Source organism: Arachis ipaensis, chromosome B4 (genome assembly GCF_059453495.1).
Source record: "Arachis ipaensis isolate K30076 ecotype BB chromosome B4, ASM5945349v1, whole genome shotgun sequence".
In the NCBI taxonomy this organism is placed as follows: domain Eukaryota; kingdom Viridiplantae; phylum Streptophyta; class Magnoliopsida; order Fabales; family Fabaceae; genus Arachis; species Arachis ipaensis.
In genome coordinates, this window is record NC_142439.1 from 114,184,397 (window position 1) to 114,206,849 (window position 22,453).

Below are 22,453 nucleotides of genomic sequence, written 5' to 3' on the forward strand. Positions count from 1 at the left end.
TCTAGAAAAAAAAGGTTACAAAGCTCACAAAATCCAGAGAGAGAGAGAGAGAGAGAGAGAGAGAGAGAGAGAGAGAGAGAGAGAGAGAGAGAGAGAGAGAGAGAGAGAGAGAGAGAGGTTAATGAGAGAAGAATGGAGAGTTACATGAAAATTAAAGATGTTGATCGTTCTGAAATTCACATTATTAATTATCTCAGGCATTTTAATGATGTAAATTATTATTTTTATTTAATAAAAATATTTGTGACAATGTTAGAGATTAATATTATTTTTATTGATTAAATGATAGTTAATATATTGTAATTAAAAATATATTATTAAATTTAGTTAGTGAATATTGTTAACATAGGTTTATACATTAAAAAATATACTTTTAGTTTATTTAGTAATAATTATTAAAATTAATTTTAGATATATTTTAATTTTATTAACTATTGTTAGAAACTAAATTATTATTATGAAATTTCTGTACAATAGATTTAATAATTAATTAATTTATTATTATGGAGTATTCAATTAATATATGTATGCTAGCCGTACCTACGTAATGCAAAATGCAATAATTGAATTTAGTGTAAATTAGTTAATTAATCAATTTATTAACACTAAATTTAATATTAATTTAATAAATTATTTTTTATTAATAAATTTAGATATTATTTAATATTTGTATATTTTATTTAATAAATTATTATTATTTAATAAATTATCTATTGATAAATAAATAATTATTTAATGAATAATTTAATTAATTAATTAATTAATTAATTAATAATTTAATAAATTATTTATTATTAATAATAATATTAGAATTATTAAAAATAAGATATTATTTAAAATTTTGGATATTTAGTTAATTATTTTAAGTTATTAATTATTATTATAATAATACATATTGTATTGTGTTATTATGTATTGTTGATGTATGTATGTGTGCGAATAGAATAGAATAGAATAAAATAGAAGTAATACAATATTAATATTATTAAAATTATAATTAGTTATAATTTTATTTTATTGTTTGGGTTATTAACGGTAATTTGTTAAATATAATTAAATTATGTTAATGATAATAAATAATTCTATTTTTAAAGTTATAAATTATGATAAAATAATTATTCAGTGTTTATGGATAATTTTTTTGATATAATATTTGACTATATTTTGTAAAGTTTATGAATGTTGACGTGTAACCATCTACTACTACCGAATTCATATAATCATAATGAGAAAGAGTATTTATGGGAGACTAATTTTTATCACGTTTTCTATATTGGAATAATCCATTGTCAATCAACAACAAACATTCAAATTGAGAGGTGGCACCTGACACACACACGTTTCACCTTTCAGTTGGTGAGTATACTATGATGTTGGAAGATGTTCTTGGTCTTCCAACAAATAATCTTCCAATTACAAGAGTGAGCATGAGTAGTCACGATACCTTATACGTTGAATGTTGCACCAATTTAGAGTTGCACCTACGAAGGCAAACTGTAGAAAAAATTTCATAAAATTGACGTGGCTTCGAAATTTGAAAGATCGTATAGATTTGATTGATGAAAATGACATTCAGAGATACGTGAAGTGCCACTCATATTATTATTTAGGACAATTTTGTTTGGAGACAAGTTTGGGCAGCGGTGCACTGAAAATTTTTGTCTTTGCTTTGCGACATCACCAGGATCAGAGAATTTAGTTAGGAATCGGTATGTCTAGCACACTTGTTTTTAGTATGTTTTTAGTAGAATCTAGTTACTTTTAGGGATGTTTTCATTAGTTTTTATGTTAAATTCACATTTCTGGACTTTACTATGAGTTTGTGTGTTTTTTTGTGATTTCAGGTATTTTCTGGCTGAAATTGAGGGACTTGAGCAAAAATCAGATTTAGAGGTAGAAGAAGGACTGCTGATGCTGTTGGATTCTGACCTCCCTGCACTCAAAGTGGATTTTCTGGAGCTACAGAACTCAAAATGGCGCGCTTCTAATTGCGTTGGAAAGTAGACATCCAGGGCTTTCCAGAAATATATAATAGTCCATACTTTGGCCAAGTTTAAGCGACGTAAAAGGGCGTTAAACGCCAGTTCTATGCTGCTGTCTGGAGTTAAACGCCAGAAATACGTTACAAACTGGCGTTCAACTCCAAGAATGACCTCTCCACGTGGAAACTTCAAGCTCAGCCCAATCACACACCAAGTAGGCCCCGGAAGTGGATTTATGCATCAATTACTTACTTCTGTAAACCCTAGTAACTAGTTTAGTATAAATAGGACATTTTACTATTGTATTTGATCATCTTTGAACATCTTTGGATCATCTTGGGACGTCTGGTTCTTAGATCATGGGGGCTGGCCATTCGGCCATGCCTGAACCTTTCACTTATGTATTTTCAACGGTAGAGTTTCTACACTCCATAGATTAAGGTGTGGAGCTCTGCTGTTCCTCATGAATTAATGCAAAGTACTACTGTTTTCTATTCAATTCAACTTATTTCGCTTCTAAGATATTCATTCGCACTTCAACATGAATGTGATGAACGTGACAATCATCATCATTCTCCCACGAACGCGTGCCTGACAACCACTTCCATTCTACCTTAGATTGAATGAGTATCTCTTGGATCTCTTAATCAGAATCTTCGTGGTATAAGCTAAATTGATGGCGGCATTCATGAGAGTCCAGAAAGTCTAAACCTTGTCTGTGGTATTCCGAGTAGGACTCTGGGATTGAATGACTGTGACAAACTTCAAACTCGCGAGTGCTGGGCGTAGTGACAGACGCAAAAGGAGGGTGAATCCTATTCCAGTATGATCGAGAACCTCAGATGATTAGCCGTGCTGTGACAGAGCATTTGGACCATTTTCACAAGAGGATAGGATGCAACCATTGACCACAGTGATGCCTCCAGACGATTAGCCATGCAGTGACAGCGCATCGGACCATTTTCCAGAGAGGATGAAAAGTAGCCATTGACAATGGTGATGTCCTTACATAAAGCCAGCCATGGAAAGGAGTAGGACTAATTGGATGAAGATAGCAGGAAAGCAGAAGTTCAGAGGGACGAAAGCATCTCTATACGCTTATCTGAAATTTTCACCAATGATTTACATAAGTATCTCTATCCTTACTTTCTAGTTATTACTTATTTTCTATTTATTTATTATAAATTTTCGAAAACTCCATAACTATTTTATATCCGCCTGACTGAGATTTACAAGGTGACCATAGCTTGCTTCATACCAACAATCTCCGTGGGATCGACCCTTACTCACGTAAGGTTTATTACTTGGACGACCCAGTGCACTTGCTGGTTAGTTGTATCGAAGTTGTGAATGAAAAACGATTTATTAAGACGTGCGTACAGAATTTTTGGCGCCGTTGCCTGAGATCACAATTTCGTGCACCAAGTTTTTGGCGCCGTTGCCGGGGATTGTTCGAGTTTGGACAACTGACGGTTCATCTTGTTGCTCAGATTAGGTAATTTTCTTCTTATTTTGTTTTCAAAAATTTTTCAAAAATATTTTCTTCTTTTTTTTCCAATTCATATTCGAAAAAAAAAATTATAAACCTTTTCAAAAATATATTTTTCTTCAGAATTTTTAAGAATGAATTCTAGTGTTTCATGAAGCATATTGAAGCCTAGCTGGCTGTAAAGCCATGTCTAATTCTTTTAGACTGAGGCTTCCTCTTATCAGTATATGAAGTTGGATGAAGTATCAGCTGTTGTATGCCTGATTTGTATCTTCTAAAGCTTGGCTGGCTATTAAGCCATGTCTAACCCTCAGATTTGAGCTTTAGACTAAGATTGTAAGATTCCTGGAATTCATATTAAAAATTTTGGAATCCTTATTTTTCTTTTTCACAAATAATTTTCGAAAAAAAATACAAAAAAATTATAAAATCAAAAAAATCAAAAATATTTTGTGTTTCTTGTTTGAGTCTTGAGTCAAATTTCAAGTTTGGTGTCAATTGCATTTTTTTCTAAAAATTCTTTGCATTTTTCAAAAAATTCATGCATTCATGGTGTTCTTCATGATCTTCAAGTTGTTCTTGGTAAGTCTTCTTGTTTGATCTTGATGTTTTCTTGTTTTGCATCTTTTCTTGTTTTACATGTGCATTTTTGCATCCATAGAGTCTAAACATGAAAGATTTCTAAGTTTGGTGTCTTGCATGTTTTCTTTGCATTAAAAATTTTTCAAAAATATGTTCTTGATGTTCATCATGATCTTCATAGTGTTCTTGATGTTCATCTTGACATTCATAGCATTCTTGCATGCATTCATTGTTTTGATCCAAAAATAAAAAAAAATATCTTTCCTTTTTTCTCTCATAAATTTCGAAAATTAGATTTGACTTTTTCAAAAAAAATTTTAAATCTAGTTGTTTTTATGAGTCAAATCAAATTTTCAATTTAAAAATCTTATCTTTTTCAAAATCTTTTTCAAAAATCAAATCTTTTTCATTTTTCTTAGTTATTTTCGAAAATTTTAAAAATATTTTTCAAAAATATTTTTCTTATCTTTATCACATAATTTTCGAAAATAACATCATCAATTAATGTTTTGATTCAAAAATTTCAAGTTTGTTACTTACTTGTTAAGAAAGATTCAAACTTTAAGTTCTAGAATCATATCTTGTGATTTCTTGTGAATCAAGTCATTAATTGTGATTTTAAAAATCAAATCTTTTTCAAAACTAATTTCAATCATATCTTTTTCAAAAATATCTTTTTATCTTATCTTTTTCAAAATCATATCTTTTTCAAAAATTTGATTTTAAAATATCTTTTCTAACTTCCTATTTTCTTATCTTTTCAAAATTGATTTTCAAATTTGTTTCAACTAACTAACTAACTTTTTGTTTATTTCTTATCTTTTTCAAAACTACCTAACTAACTCTCTCTCTAATTTTCGAAAATATCTTCCCTCTTTTTCAAAATTTCTTTTTAATTAACTAATTATTTTCATTTTTGATTTTTAATTTTTGAAAATTACTAACCTTTTTCAAAAAACTATTTTCGAAAATCACTAACTCTTTTTCAAAAATAATTTTCGAAAATTCTCTTTCTCTCTCATCTCCTTCTATCTATTTATTCATCTACTAACACTTCTCTTCATCTCATATCTCTGCTCTCCTCACACTTGTGTTTCTTTCTTTACATTACTCTTCTTTTCTTCTACTCACACAGGGACCTCTATAGTTAGGTAAAAAGGATCCCTATTATTATTATTTTTATGTTCCCTCTTTTTCATATGAGTAGGAGCAAGGACAAGAACATTCTTGTTGAAGCAGATCCAGAACCTGAAAGGACTCTGAAGAGGAAACTAAAAGAAGCTAAATTACAACAAGCTAGCAAGAACCTGTCAGAAAATTTTGAACAGGAAGAGGAGATGGCAGCCGAAAATAATAATAATGCAAGGAGGATGCTTGGTGACTTTACTGCACCTAATTCCAATTTACATGGAAGAAGCATCTCCATCCCTACCATTGGAGCAAACAATTTTGAGCTGAAACCTCAGCTAGTTTCTCTGATGCAGCAGAATTGCAAGTTCCATGGACTTCCATCTGAAGATCCTTTTCAGTTCTTAACTGAATTCTTGCAGATCTGTGATACTGTTAAGACTAATAGAGTAAATCCTGAAGTCTACAGGCTCATGCTTTTCCCTTTTGCTGTAAGAGACAGAGCTAGAGTGTGGTTGGACTCTCAACCCAAAGATAGCCTGAACTCTTGGGATAAGCTGGTCACGGCTTTCTTAGCCAAGTTCTTTCCTCCTCAAAAGCTTAGTAAGCTTAGAGTGGATGTTCAAACCTTCAGACAGAAAGAAGGTGAATCCCTCTATGAAGCTTGGGAGAGATACAAGCAACTGACCAAAAAGTGTCCTTCTGACATGCTTTCAGAATGGACCATCCTGGATATATTTTATGATGGTCTGTCTGAATTAGCTAAGATGTCATTGGATACTTCTGCAGGTGGATCCATTCACCTAAAGAAAACGCTTGCAGAAGCTCAAGAACTCATTGACATGGTTGCTAATAACCAGTTCATGTACACTTCTGAGAGGAATCCTGTGAGTAATGGGACGCCTATAAAGAAGGGAGTTCTTGAAATTGATACTCTGAATGCCATATTGGCTCAGAACAAAATATTGACTCAGCAAGTCAATATGATTTCTCAGAGTCTGAATGGAATGCAAGCTGCATCCAACAGTACTCAAGAGGCGCCTTCTGAAGAAGAGGCCTATGATCCTGAGAACCCTGCAATAGCAGAGGTAAATTATATGGGTGAACCATATGGAAACACCTATAATCCATCATGGAGAAATCATCCAAATCTCTCATGGAAGGATCAACAAAAGCCTCAACAAGGCTTTAATAATGGTGGAAGAAACAGGTTTAGCAATAGCAAGCCTTTTCCATCATCCACTCAGCAACAGACAAAGAATTCTGAACAAAATACTTCTAATTTAGCAAATTTAGTCTATCAAAGGCCACTGTGAGTTTCATGAATGAAACAAGGTCCTCCATTAAAAATTTGGAAGCACAAGTGGGCCAGCTGAGTAAAAGGATCACTGAAATCCCTCCTAGTACTCTCCCAAGCAATATAGAAGAAAATCCAAAAGGAGAGTGCAAGGCCATTGAATTGATCACCATGGCCGAACCTGTAAAGGAAGGAGAGGACGTGAATCCCAAGGAGGAAGACCTCCTGGGACGTTCAGTGATCAATAAGGAGTTTCCCTTTGAGGAACCAAAGGAATCTGAGGCTCATCTAGAGACCATAGAGATTCCATTGAACCTCCTTATGCCATTCATGAGCTCTGATGAGTATTCCTCTTCTGAAGAGAATGAGGATGTTACTGAAGAGCAAGTTACCAAGTACCTTGGTGCAATCATGAAGCTGAATGCCAAATTATTTGGTATTGAGACTTGGAAAGATGAACCTCCCTTGTTCACTAATGAACTGAGTGATCTGGATCAACTGACATTGCCTCAGAAGAAACAAAATCCTGGAAAGTTCCTAATACCTTGTACCATAGGCACCATGACCTTTGAGAAGGCTCTATGTGACCTTGGTTCAGGGATAAACCTCATGCCCCTCTCTGTAATAGAGAAACTGGGAATCTATGGGGTGCAAGCTGCTAAAATCTCATTAGAAATGGCAGACAATTCAAGAAAACAGGCTTATGGACAAGTAGAGGACGTGTTAGTAAAGGTTGAAGGCCTTTACATCCCTGCTGATTTCATAGTTCTGGATACTGGGAAGAATGAGGATGAATCCATCATCCTTGGAAGACCCTTCCTAGCCACAGCAAGAGCTGTGATTGATGTTGACAGAGGTGAACTAGTCCTTCAATTGAATGAGGACTCCCTTGTGTTTAAAACTCAAGGATCTCTCTCTGTACCCATGGAGAGGAAGCATAAAGAGCTTCTCTCACTGCAGAGTCAACCAAAGCCCCCACAGTCAAACTCTAAGTTTGGTGTTGGAAAGTCTCAACAATGCTCTGAACATCTGTGAGGCTCCATGAGAGCCCACTGTCAAGCTATTGACATTAAAGAAGCGCTTGTTGGGAGGCAACCCAATTTTTAATTTTTATGTTTTTTTTTTGCATGTTTTATTAGGTTCATGATCATGTGGAGTCACAAAATAAATATAAAAATTGAAAACGGAATCAAAAACAGCAGAAGAAAAATCACACCCTGGAGGAGGATCTCACTAGCGTTTAAACGCCAGTAAGAAGCATCTGGCTGGCGTTCAACGCCAGAACAGAGCATGGTTCTAGCGCTGAACGCCCAAAATGGGCAGCATCTGGGCGTTTGAACGCTAGAATTGCACCCTGGAGAAGAGCTGGCGCTGAACGCCCAGAACAAGCATGGTTCTGGCGTTCAACGCCAGAAATGGGCAACAAATGGGCGTTCAATGCCCAGAACAAGCACCAATCTGGCGCTGAACGCCCAGAGTTGTGTGCAAGGGAATTTTGCATGCCTAATTTGGTGCAAGGTTGTAAATCCTTGAACACCTCAGGATCTGTGGACCCCACAGGATCCCCACCTACCTCCACTCACTTCTTCTCACCCCTCTTTCACACAATCCCATAAATACTCTTCCCCAATACTCTTCACCAATCACCTCAATCTCTCTTCCCTATCACCACTTCACCACTCACATCCATCCACTCTTCCCCATAAACCTACCTCATAAACCCCACCTACCTTCAAAATTCAAAATCAATTTCCCACCCTTATGGCCGAATCTTACCCCATCCCTTCCCTATATATAGCCCTCCATTCTTCCTCATTTTCACACAACACAACCCTCTCTTCCCCTTCTTGGCCAAACCACATCCCTCCTCTCCTCCATATTTTCTTCTTCTTCTTCATCTATTCTTTCTTCTCTTGCTCAAGGACGAGCAATATTCTAAGTTTGGTGTTGTAAAAGCATAAGCTTTTTGTTTTTCCATTACCATTGATGGCACCTAAGACCAGAGAATCCTCTAGAAAAGGGAAAGGGAAGACAAAAGCTTCCACCTCTGAGTCATGGGAGATGGAAAGGTTCATCTCCAAAGCCCATCAAGACCACTTCTATGATGTTGTGGCCAAGAAGAAGGTGATCCCCGAGGTCCCTTTCAAGCTCAAGAGAAATGAGTATCCGGAGATCCGACATGAAATCCAAAGAAGAGGTTGGGAAGTTCTAACAAACCCCATCCAACAAGTCGGCATCCTAATGGTTCAAGAGTTCTATGCCAATGCATGGATCACTAGGAACCATGATCAAAGTAAGAACCTGAATCCAAAGAATTATCTCACCATGGTTCGGGGAAAATACTTAGATTTTAGTCCGAAAAACGTGAGGTTGGCGTTTAACTTGCCCATGATGCAAGGAGATGCACGCCCCTACACTAGAAGGGTCAACTTTAATCAAAGGTTGGACCAAGTCCTCATGGACATATGTGTGGAAGGAGCTCAATGGAAGATTGACTCCAAAGGCAAGTTGGTTCAACTAAGAAGACTGGACCTCAAGCCTGTAGCTAGAGGATGGTTAGAGTTCATACAACGCTCCATCATCCCCACTAGCAACCGATCCGAAGTTATTGTGGATCGGGCCATCATGATTCATAGCATCATGATTGGAGAGGAAGTAGAAGTTCATGAAGTCATCTCCCTTGAACTCTACAAAATAGCCGAAAAGTCCTCCCCCATGGCAAGGCTAGCTTTTCCTCATCTTATTTGCCATCTATGTTACTCAGCTGGAGCTTTCATAGAAGGAGACATTCCCATTGATGAAGAGAAGCCCATCACTAAGAAAAGGATGGAGCAAGCAAGAGAGCCCATTCATGGATCTCAAGAGACGCATGAAGCTCATCACCATGAGATCCCGGAGATGCCTCAAATGCATTTTCCTCCACAAAACTATTGAGAGCAAATCAGCACCTCCCTAGGAGAATTAAGTTCCAACATGGGACAATTAAGGGTAGAACATCAAGAGCACTCCATCATCCTTCATGAAATTAGAGAAGATCAAAAAGCAATGAGGGAGGAGCAACAAAGACAAGGAAGAGACATAGAAGAGCTCAAGGACATCATTGGTTCCTCAAGAAGGAAACGCCACCATCACTAAGGTGGACTCATTCCTTGTTCTTACATTCTCTGTTTTTCGTTTTCTCTATGTTAAGTGCTTATCTAAGTTTGTGTCTTATTACATGATCATTAGTATTTAGTAACTTTGTCTTAAAGTTATGAATGTCCTATGAATCCATCACCTCTCTTAAATGAATAATGTTTTAATTCAAAAGAACAAGAAGTACATGAGTTTCGAATTTATCCTTGAACTTAGTTTAATTATATTGATGTGGTGACAATGCTTCTTGTTTTCTGAATGAATGCTTGAACAGTGCATATGTCTTTTGAAGTTGTTGTTTAAGAGTGTTAAATATGTTGGCTCTTGAAAGAATGATGACAAGGAGACATGTTATTTGATAATCTCAAAAATCATAAAAATGATTCTTGAAGCAAGAAAAAGCAGCAAAGAACAAAGCTTGCAGAAAAAAAAATAATAGAGAAAAAAAATAGCGAAAAAAAAAGAGAGCAAAAGCAAGCAGAAAAAGCCAAAAGCACTTAAAACCAAGAGGCAAGAGCAAAAAGCTAGTAACCCTTAAAACCAAAAGGCAAGGGTAATAAAAAGGATCCCAAGGCTTTGAGCATCAGTGGATAGGAGGGCCTAAAAGGATAAAATCCTGGCCTAAGCGGCTAAACCAAGCTGTCCCTAACCATGTGCTTGTGGCGTGAAGGTGTCAAGTGAAAACTTGAGACTGAGCGGTTAAAGTCAAGGTCCAAAGCAAAAAAAGAGTGTGCTTAAGAACCCTGGACACCTCTAATTGGGGACTTTAGCAAAGCTGAGTCACAATCTGAAAAGGTTCACCCAATTATGTGTCTGTGGCATTTATGTATCCGGTGGTAATACTGGAAAACAAAGTGCTTAGGGCCACGGCCAAGACTCATAAAATAGCTGTGTTCAAGAATCATCATACTGAACTAGGAGAATCAATAACACTATCTGAACTCTGAGTTCCTATAGATGCCAATCATTCTGAACTTCAATGGATAAAGTGAGATGCCAAAACTATTCAAGAGGCAAAAAGCTACAAGTCCCGCTCATCTGATTGGAGCTATGTTTCATTGATAGTTTGGAATTTATAGTATATTCTCTTCTTTTTATCCTATTTGATTTTCAGTTTCTTGGGGACAAGCAACAATTTAAGTTTGGTGTTGTGATGAGCGGATAATTTATACGCTTTTTGGCATTGTTTTTAGTATGTTTTTAGTAGAATCTAGTTACTTTTAGGGATGTTTTCATTAGTTTTTATGTTAAATTCACATTTCTGGACTTTACTATGCGTTTGTGTGTTTTTCTGTGATTTCAGGTATTTTCTGGCTGAAATTGAGGGACTTGAGCACAAATCAGATTCAGAGGTAGAAGAAGGACTGCTGATGCTGTTGGATTCTGACCTCCCTGCACTCAAAGTGAATTTTCTGGAGCTACAGAACTCAAAAAGGCGCGCTTCCAATTGCGTTGGAAAGTAGACATCCAGGGCTTTTTAGTAATTTATAATAGTCCATACTTTGGCCAAGTTTAGACGACGTAAAAGCGTGTTGAACGTCAGTTCTATGCTGCTGTCTGGAGTTAAACGCCAGAAATACGTTACAAACTGGCGTTCAACTCCAAGAATGACCTCTCCACGTGGAAACTTCAAGCTCAGCCCAAGCACACACCAAGTGGGCCCCGAAAGTGGATTTATGCATCAATTACTTACTTCTGTAAACCCTAGTAACTAGTTTAGTATAAATAGGACTTTTTACTCTTGTATTTGATCATCTTTGAACATCTTTGGATTATCTTGGGACGTCTGGTTCTTAGATCATGGGGGCTGGCCATTCGGCCATGCCTGAACCTTTCACTTATGTATTTTCAACGGTAGAGTTTCTACACTCCATAGATTAAGGTGTGGAGCTCTGCTGTTCCTCATGAATTAATGCAAAGTATTACTGTTTTCTATTCAATTCAACTTAGTCCACTTCTAAGATATTCATTCGCACTTCAACATGAATGTGATGAACGTGACAATCATCATCATTCTCCCACGAACGCGTGCCTGACAACCACTTCCGTTCTACCTTAGATTGAATGAGTATCTCTTGGATCTCTTAATCAGAATCTTCATGGTATAAGCTAGATTGATGGCGGCATTCATGAGAGTCTGGAAAGTCTAAACCTTGTCTGTGGTATTCCGAGTAGGACTCTGGGATTGAATGACTGTGACGAACTTCAAACTCGCGAGTGCTGGGCGTAGTGACAGACACAAAAGGAGGGTGAATCCTATTCCAGTATGATCGAGAACCTCAGATGATTAGCCGTGCTGTGACAGAGCATTTGGACCATTTTCACAAGAGGATAGGATGTAACCATTGACCACGGTGATGCCTCTAGACGATTAGCCATGCAGTGACAGCGCATCGGACCATTTTCCAGAGAGGATGAAAAGTAGCCATTGACAATAGTGATGTCCTTACATAAAGCCAGCCATGGAAAGGAGTAGGACTGATTGGATGAAGACAGCAGGAAAGCAGAAGTTCAGAGGGACGAAAGCATCTCTATACGCTTATCTGAAATTTTCACCAATGATTTACATAAGTATCTATATCCTTACTTTCTAGTTATTACTTATTTTCTATTTATTTATTATAAATTTTCGAAAACTCCATAACTATTTTATATCCGCCTGACTGAGATTTACAAGGTGACCATAGCTTGCTTCATACCAATAATCTTCGTGGGATTGACCCTTACTCACGTAAGGTTTATTACTTGGACGACCCAGTGCACTTGCTGGTTAGTTGTATCGAAGTTATGAATGAAAAATGATTTATTAAGACGTGCGTACAGAGTTTTTGGCGCCGTTGCCTGAGATCACAATTTCGTGCACCAGTCCGCCAGAAGACAAGCGACAGCTGGACTCTTCCGTCCTCATCCCTGTCTCGAGTTCAACCCCCACTTGCAATCTCTCTTCCCTTCGACCCCAGCGGAACAACAGCAGGTAAGTGGGTCTTCAATTTTTTGGCTAATTGCTAGTTATTCGGTTAATTTGTGAACTTTATATTGGAGTTGAGATTTAGTCAATAATGGTGCTGTGTCTACTGCATGTTCCATTTAAATTTAAAGAAAACATAAATATGTCGATTAATAGGCCTTTTGTTGATATGGTTCCCTGTGTTAATATGGTTTACGATGCTGTGCCTAACTATATTAAGAAAAGGAAATGATGTTGCTATGATAGTTACACTGATATGATTGTTTTTTCAACGGATTTTGACTGTGAAGTAGAATTCGAAACATATTTGTGGTCCCCTGCTATATAATATTGTTGCTGTACACATCCCTTTTGTTCCTTTTCTACCATGTTTTGGTCTTAGTTTTTGTTTTTTAATAATTGACTGATTTTTTTTAATTCATTGTATATGTTGGCGAACCCGATCAATAGTATTGTGACAGCTCCTATGTAGTAGAATAAATTTAAATTTAAATTTAAAAATACCAATTAAAAATAACAATTTAAATTGATGTTGATGATCCTTGTGACAGCTCCCATCTAATATGATACATTTGATTGTGCTATATGTAACTATGTATGTACTATCGTTGATGAATTAGCTTGCCATTGTGAGACTCATAACGTTCATTTATGGGGACGTTACCTCAGATGTGTCTTCTCATTCCTCTTCACATTGACAAAGTAACTTGAACTTTTGTCTTAGATGTGTCTAACAATACTTTTCCATATGTGTGTGTGTGTGTGTGTGTGTGTGTGTGTGTGTGTGTACATGTCTTTAAATCGAACACATCATCACATGTGCATGCAGAGCTAAAGAATTTTGTTCGTATGTTTCTACTACAAATTCTTCAGCTGTGATCTTGGCTTTTTTGTATTACAAATGTCTGCTTGTCAAGTTTTTGAACGCGTAGTGATTAATAACACATAATTGGATCTATTTAATTAGTTAAGATTTAGTTACATGTGACTTGTTCATGCAGTAGTGTTATATTTGTATATTCATGTGTATGTGTTATGTACAAAGTGCACATGCCTTTGTACATTGGTAGAGGTAGCTACCGTAATAGGTAACAATGCAATTGAAAAGAAATTTAAAATTTTTAAATTTAAGTTTTAATCTCTAATTATTAAAATATTGTGTCAATTTTTCAATTCAATCTTAGTCTAAATAAACAAAGAATAGCCTAAATGAGCAATAATAACTATATCCTTTATTTGAGATTAGAACATAAAAAAAAAATTTGAAGAAACACATACTTAATTCTCAAGCTATGTATATGTTAATTTTTTACTTCACACAACCGAGTTTGCTTTTCCTTTTGATATTCTTTAGTTATCTTTTTTCTATTAATTTATTTTTCTAAATGAAATTGAATGAAAGTTAACTTAGGGAAAGGCCGAGGAACACCAAACAAATTTAGAAGCTGGAGTTTTTCTTATACATATTTTAAAGCGGCAAATTTTTTTGGATGATTTTATAAATAGAAAAATGTAATTTTTTCCTCCTCGTCAGAATTAGATACTTCTCATCTTATTGTTTTTTTTTCTTTTTATTCCTTTCCTGTTTTCGTTAAGAGGGTATATATAGATTATTAATAATTAATTAAGTATACACATTATAGTACACTGTTAACTTTTCTTTTCACTTTCTTTATAGTGGTCAGGCTGTTTATAGATTAAATATGTTATTAATATATTCAAAAGTGATGGTTAATTGAATTTTCAATGTGTAAGAATCAAGTATTAATTAAAGTGCAAATCATGTTTGAAATAATGAAATAACATCAATGCGATATATGATCGTTTAATTATCTAGTGCTTATCTATATTTCATCATTTTCTTGAACCGCTTACGTAGTTGAGTTCGGGGAAGAAAACACAAGTTAGAACCTGGACAGAATTTTTACACTGTTGCAAGACATCGACGTCAAGACATGGGAAAGCCGGTATTAAATCATTTATAAACTTGTGTTTCTTTATATTTTAGCATTGGTTTGTTTCTCAAGGTCTTGGTTAATGTTGACAGAAATTACTAGAGACACGGTGTTCACCGTGCTACATCGTAGATTTGTTCCACGATCTGGAAACTAACCAAGCGAAAGCAAAGCTAGATGAGATAGAAGAAATTGGTTTCGGTTTCCTTAAGCTAGTACCAAAGTGGAATGTTAAACAAGGGATAATGGTGATGCTGGCCAAGGCTTACGACACTGAAACAAGCACCTTGAAAGTAGCTGATGGAGTTATCCGTATTGGGGCTGAGCTGTTTGAACGTCTGTTTGGAATTCTGCCCGGTGGTGAGAATACCTTATCTTTTAAAAAAGAATTTTATTGGTTAAAATGGTTTCGATTTCCGTGGTTTTACCTTTATTATTCCTATTTAGTTGGTCGTTTTACCGTGTTTAATACACATGTATGCTACAGTTGATGACTTCCCCCCGTTCGACGCTAGTAATGCCGACCATGTGTCGATACGAAGAAGATTTCACCGGTTAAATACTATACAGCTGAGACAGTTTGTTAACCAGTGCGCTATGGATACTGAAGATGATAGGATGGAGTTTATGAGGCATTTCATCCTGCTCGTGCTGAAGATGTTTTTGTGTCCGACTGTGCAGCACGTCATCTCGTCGTGGCACATCAATACAATACTTGATGTATCTGATCCCGGGAGATTCCGTTGGCCGTTGCGTATTTTCAAATCATTAGAACAAGCAATTAGGAAGTACCAATGTAAAAAAAAAACAAGTCTTGTGAGGGCTGCATGTTTGCCTTGCTGGTAACATTTTTAATTTGGCATGCATCTTAATCTGTCTATCCCTTGTATCCCAATAAATAAGATTTGTATGCAATATCCACAGGTGTTGTACTTCCATAAGCTAAAGCATGGTGATCTCAATAATTGTCAAGAACCTTAGCCGTGACTTTCTGCATGGACTGCCAAAGAGCTTAGCGCCATGGCAGCAACTATTCAACCCGAGGTATGTACTCTTTGAAGCTCTCTTTCTCTTGTAATTAACTGCAAGTACACTTTTGAAGACCCGGCATCTATAGTTATGCGTTGAATTATTAATGACTCTGATGTGTCGGTTATGACTATGTTTTTTCATGTAACCTTATTTGGATGTGTTTGTGCTGGATGTGGCTTTAGTTTTATGTGTCTTTTGACTAGTTGATGGCCCTACACAGGCTTTTGGCGTACCCGAAGGAAACGACGGTGTGGTCCTCGAAGGTGCCACAGAGGAGCACTGATGATTGGACTTTTGTATGGTTTAGAATTTCACAAATGAAGTCTCGTTGCAATATAGTTTCTAAACCAACAATAATCCTTTCATACAAAAATTTGTTTGTCACAAGTAACAAACCCCTAAATTTATAAACCGAAGTATTGAACCTCAGGTCGTTCTCCCTAGGAATTGCAACAAAGTGTCTTGTTATTGGTTATGAGGTATGTTTTGGGGTTTTTGAGATAATAGGCATGAAATGTAAATGGCAATGAAAATAAACTAACAACTAACAAAGCTCTTGGCAAGATATGAGAACTAGAAGTCCTATCCTAGTTATCCTCCTCAATTGTGATCACAAATTGTTCATTGCTACCACTTAGTTAACCTCTAACAATGGAGGAAAGTCAAGTGTATGAATTAACTTGATTCCACAAGTCCTAGCCAACTCCCAAGGGAAAGACTAGCTTTAGTGGTATCCAAATCAATTAGCAAATTCTAATTATCAATCAACAAAGGAATTAGATAACTCAAGCGTCACTAATTACTCTACCTAAACCAAGAGGAACAAAATCTACACTAAAGCTAAAAGAAGCATTTTATCAAACACATAAGAGACATAAAAGGAATCATATGAAATCTACAACAAGAATGAAATCTAACAATAATTATTGCAAGAAATTAACAACAACAATCAAAAGAAACACAATTATTATGAATTACCTCAACTTGAATTGAAAGAAAAGAGAAGGAGCAAGAGTAGATCTACAACAAAGTATAGAAGCAACATAAAGGAAATTACAACAAAAGAATAGAAGAAGATGATTGCAACAACAAGAAATTGATAAGAAGAAGAAGAAGAAAGCACGAATTGAAACCTAGATCTAAGAACTAAGCCTAATCCTAATTCTAATCCTAGAGAGACGTTAGAGCTTCTCTCTCTAAAATTAACCTAAACTAAAACTAATGTATTAAAGTATGTTAAGTCCCCTTCAATCCTTGGCTTAAATAGCATCAGAAATGAGTTGGATTGGGCCCACAAGGCTTCTAAAATCGCTGGCTACCTGTTTGACTAAGTGAATTGTGTGCGCCCATGGACGCGTATGCGTACCGTGCGCGTGCGCGTCCCTATGCGAAATGCAACCATGACAAATCTTATATCATTTCGAAGCTCCGGATGTTAGCTTTTCAACGCAACTAGAACCGCATCATTTGGACCTCTTTAGCTCAAGTTATGATCGTTTAAGTGCGAAGAGGTCGGCTTGACAGCTTTTGCGATTCCTTTATTTCTTCATGAGTTCTCCATTTATACATGCTTTTCCTTCATTCCCTTGATCTAATTTTTGCCTCCTAAATCTGAAATCACTTAACAAACATATCAAGGCATCTAATAGAATCAAGGTGAATTAAATTTAGCTATTTTAAGTCCTCAAAGAATGTTTTCACTCTTAAGCACAATTAAAGGAGAAGTTATAAAACCATGCTAGTTTATTGAATAAATGTGAGAAAAAGATGATAAAACCTCTAAATTCAACACAAGATAAACCCTCCAAATGGGATTTATCAAGCACACAATGGGCGCAGGTCTTAACAAAGAAGACACTAACCACACAATGAGTCCTGATGGGTGCAAAATAGTGAGTAAAAATGGCTAAGTAATGAATCATTTATTTAGATTTGTAAAATTAAAATAAAGTGAACGTTCTACCCCTTTTTTTTTCTCTTACCATTGGCTGCTAAGACCCTCCTTAATATTCGTTAAAGAGAAGTTGTATACATTTAATTTGTGTTAATAGTGTGAATTCTAGGCACTATGTCCTTGTTGGAACTAAATAGCTTGGTGTTGTAAATTTAGGGATCTGATCACAGAGAGGGTGATGGCAATGACGATGACGAAGAGCCCATTACAAAGAGACTACGTCGTAGACATGATTTGAAGAGGATACCGAAATCTTGTTCGATAGTAAGAGAGACCAGCAGAACGAGCAAGACAAAGAGAACAAAGAACCAAAAAGTAAGTAAGATGTGGCGGTATAAGAATGTGTCTGATGCATTTTTCAAACTAAGTACACGAGCACGGGTTTACCATATGTTTTAACGAATGACTATTGTTGCCTTGTCTCGAAAACAGAAATATGTTATGCTGTCTTTAGTTTAACTTGCGTTGATTGAGTGACCCGAAATCACTATGTGTTTTTTTTCGTGTCCAATGTTTTTGATGATGCGCTTTCAGGGATCCGACATGAAGGCAGGAGTTATTAGCGGCTCAGTGATAAGAAATGATAAAGCAATTGCTTTTGACGATGATGACGAGGATAACCAACCCATTGGCAAGAGAATCCACATCAAAACCCAGAAAAGCAAACCACAACAGCAAAAAGGGACAGCAGGGGAGAACATCGCAACAAGGCTCCCGAAAACATCAAAGAAACCAACTGAGAAGTATGATGCTGAACCAAAAACTCCATCAGCTACAATGATTGACTATTCAGGAATTCAGGAATATTCAAGTGAATTTTTTGACATGTAAGTGAATAATATATAACTTTGTTTCCATTGCTAGTGTGTATTGTTTTTTACTTCTTCTTTTAGGAATTCATATAGGTTGACCGCCCCACATGGTTAATCTTGAAACAGGCACCCTGACATCTTATCGCAGCGAGATCCAGAGTGCGAAAGGCTATGGGTAGAAATCGAGCGACGTTACCCATTGAGAGACATTAGCATCGACTAGATACAAACAATTATTCCAAAAGGGTCTTCAGTCCGCACACCGAGTCCACCATGCCCATCATTCTCACTTGAGATGACGCAGATCTTCAAAACACCCACACCATCCCCTCCCCCTCGACCCATTCATCCATTACTAAAGGGACAAAAAATCACTGAGCGGGACGAACAAAGAATCAGAGGATGGGCTGTGAACATATCCCTTGATAGTAAGCAAAAAATCACATCGTATGAGGGTAGACCACACTTAGTGCTGAGAATGGAGGACTTGTACACCCTGAGGCCACGTGCTTGGCTCAATAACAATGTATGTAATGCAAAAACTTGGTAATCAAATTTGTTTAAGCATTCTGTTTTGTTGATAATTAATCTTTACATTCTGGTTAATTAGGTCGTGCACTGGATGTGTTGCGCATTCAATGACTCAGGGTTAAGAAGATTCACGCATGACTTCTACTGCGTGTGTTCAGGGATACTGGTAAGGAGACTTTTATATGAATAATTTATGTATATTAAACCTATTGAACAACTTCGTATTCGTCTTTGCACAGGAAACGGTATTGGTCGAAAGGAATGTATTGCAGTTTCAAAACGGCCCAACTCCGGTGAATGTGGGTTTGGAAAAAAACTTTGGTGCTGATACTAGGTATTTTGATAAGGTAACAGCTTTAAAGAGAAAATGGGTAAGTCTGTTTGTCAAATGAGAAGTTGCTATTTTTATTTGCATCCGAACAACGGATATGTATTTTTCATTATAAATCCACGTGAAATGCCTAATTACAGCTGCATAATGTTGCAGTGGTTTTTCCCTATATGTATCACCCGTCACTGGTGGGTGTATGCGTTCGATGTATCCGCGAAAAAACTGTTTGTACTAGATAGCATACCCAATAGACCACAGGATACATTCCGGAACAGGCTAGATGCATATGCGGTACCACAACATCTCGTCACCCTAAGGCTTTATTTAATCCTTATTATTGCATTCTATTTAAGTGTTTTCTATGTGATTTAGGCAAGGCTCATTGAAGACATAGCACAGGTGGCCATCCCCACTTATAAGCACACTTAGCAAGGGCTACCTTGCACATATGCCCCTATTCCAGTACAACCAAATAGGTGAGTCCCCCTCAAAATCTTCAAAGGTTGTATTTATTAAGTTTCATTTAGATATTTTTTGGTTCTCCTAATACAATTTGCTGTTTCCATTCACATAGTTTTGATTGTGAGGTGTATGCAATAAAGTTTATGGAGTACTGGACTGAAGGCGGGAATGTAAATGACTGGGATTATGTGAGATTCCAAATTCTATATGTAGTTAACTGATTTTTTAAGCACATGTCATTGTCTGTACCTACATGCAGTTACCTAACTTTGATTTTCACATGCAGGACACTATCAAGTTATATAGGTTGGAGATAATACTTGACATCATCCTATGTCACAAAAATTTAGACATTGGAGATGCTCTGAATGCCGTTAGCAGCCATGATCGACCTCCTGTACGCCGCAACCAACCAAGGAACAAACGTAAGGAGGTTAGGACTCCGTTTACAGCACCTGGGACAAAGAGCATGCTTCGACGAGCTGTAAGGGTGCAAAAGAAATAGACGCGCAAAAGAAGATAGATATCAAAAGAAAAAGCCTGTATATTACATTCTAGTTTACTTAGGGAAGAGTTATCCTCACATTGTGAGATATTTTTTGTTGGGTCTAAATATTTTCCTTGGTTTACACAGAGGTATCTTGTTTTGGATTCTTGTTCCTTCACACGTTTGTCTGGGATAAGTTTATGCACAAGCTGACCAACTGATACACTTTGAGATATTTTTGTTTTCAATTAATAAGCATGTCACAGTTTGATTGTCGTCTATTTTGGATGTCTCTATTTATTTTAGCAGTGTATTGTTATTCAGGTGTTGTTCGTAGGCGCTGGAAAATAGATGTGTCTTCTGACAGGTGTGGATAGATGTGTCTTCTGAATGGATGTGTCTTGTTGACCATAGATGTGTCTTCCGTATTTTTATCGAATGTATCTATGGCACATGGATGTGCCATATGCCAGATGTGTCTTATAATAATGTGTCTTTTTCGTGCTTGCATTTAATCGCACATGTGTCTTATATGTTTCTGGCTTAATTCATCTTGTCATCTTCGGAGTTGTCTCAGCATGGATATGTCTTGCACTGTAAGTGGCTAATATAGTTATGTGATGTTAACAGGTTTTCTTTCTCACGGATGTGTCTCTTGTTTGGATGTGGCTGGTTAACGACAGATGTGTCTTCCATATTTTGTCCGAATGTGTCTATTTATATATGGATGTGTCTAATACCATATGTGTGTTTTAAGATTGACTTTTTTTAGTTTGGTCTTGGCGTGTAATGGCAGATGTGTCTTCCCATTTACAGCATAATTACAGCGTCAGTTCTCAGCAGTTGTCTTAGTACGGATGTGTCTTATACATGCCGATATTCTTTAAAGTAACGAAAGCTTGAAGGTTTCAAATAAGTCTTAATTGATTCGTTATGAGGCATAACTCACACAGTTTTGGGGTAGTAACCATAATATTAAGATACACATCCTAATGATAAAAAACTCATTAAGTAATTATATCCTCAACTTAAAAATGTCATTTAAATTAATAACCTAAAAACTTTGTAAAAAGATAAGTGGAAAAAAATTATTACTAAAGACAGCAAGTGTCCATACAAATCCATAATCAAAAGTAATCTAACTATGTAAAAATGAGTGTAACAAAGACAAGAACCCGCCATTTCCATGTGATTCATTCGTGCTCAGAGCAGGAACCGCCACTATGTTTGGATTGATTGCTCCATTATTTTCCTGAAAGGTGAAAACATGCATGAACAAAAAGTGAATAACACTTTCAACTTTAACCATTAAGGCATGCAAACATGTGGTTAGACACTATGTACTGGTAGACACATACCTGAGGTGGATTATTCTTCTTTCTTCGCATATATCTCTTAATGGATGTGTCCAGTTCAGATCCAAGCTTCTTCAGTCTCGGTCGACCCTTTGTTGCGACCTTAGAGGGACTTTGAATGTCAGATGCAACACAAGCTGTGTCAGACTGTGTCACCATGTTGTTATCTGTATTGGGAACACTTCTGGACCCCAAGTTCACACGATAATCAACCAACTTGGCCCTTAACTCATCAAGACCCGAATTTAACATGGCCGCCTCTTCTTCGCATGTTATGAATTCCTGTGCCACATTAAAGAAGTGCGTACACAGTCTTCTAAATAAGTTGTGGCTTTCATCCGATCGCTTCTCGTCATGGCTACTCTTAATGAAAGTGTGTTTCCGCTGTACATTCTTGCTCCATCGAGGGAGAACATAGCAAGATGGTACTCTATCTACTCCATAATAAAAGTAAACATCAAGACAGTGACAACAAAGAATACCTCTCGATGCAAACATGTTGCACTCGCACCGAATCTTGTGTGTCAATGGGTCAAACTCGACAATATTGTTCCAGGACCTAGGTTCCCTATATAATATGTATTGCTCTTTCACGATCAAATAAAATAAATTACCCTCGTGAGTCGCACCACGGACTAAACAATCCCCTTTTTTCCTGAATTCCTGTTGTTCTTCCCTAAACTTAGAGGTTGTGTACTCACGCTGAAATTGTCTTTCAATTGTAGTACTCGATGAACAAGGAACAACTCCTTTAGCGTCTGCAGCATCATCTTCCAGTTCCTTTTGCTCCTTGTTCCCAAGTACGTTGTCATACTCATGCACGAACTGAATCAGTCCACTCTTGAAATGCAAGTAACCACCGTAAAAAGCGTGCATGCTCTCACTCCGTTGAGTACTTCTCATACCTACCCAAAATTTACCTTGAAAATAGATTGGAACCCACATTCGACGTT

At 36.6% G+C, this 22,453-nt stretch overlaps 1 protein-coding gene and 1 non-coding gene across 2 annotated transcripts; both read right to left on the reverse strand.

Moving 5' to 3' along the window:
- Positions 1-5,786: 5,786 nt before the first annotated feature.
- Positions 5,787-5,894, reverse strand: LOC148568841 (small nucleolar RNA R71). The gene has a single exon (XR_015881737.1). It is a non-coding gene; the product is annotated as a small nucleolar RNA R71 (small nucleolar RNA).
- Positions 5,895-21,283: 15,389 nt separating this feature from the next.
- On the reverse strand, positions 21,284-22,445 carry LOC148568842 (protein FAR1-RELATED SEQUENCE 6-like). Its single transcript, XM_088483717.1, has 2 exons — positions 21,504-22,445; positions 21,284-21,397 (listed from the first exon to the last, which is right to left on the reverse strand). The coding sequence occupies exons 1-2, from the start codon at positions 22,443-22,445 to the stop codon at positions 21,284-21,286; spliced, it is 1,056 nt and encodes a 351-aa protein (XP_088339843.1).
- Positions 22,446-22,453: the final 8 nt, after the last annotated feature.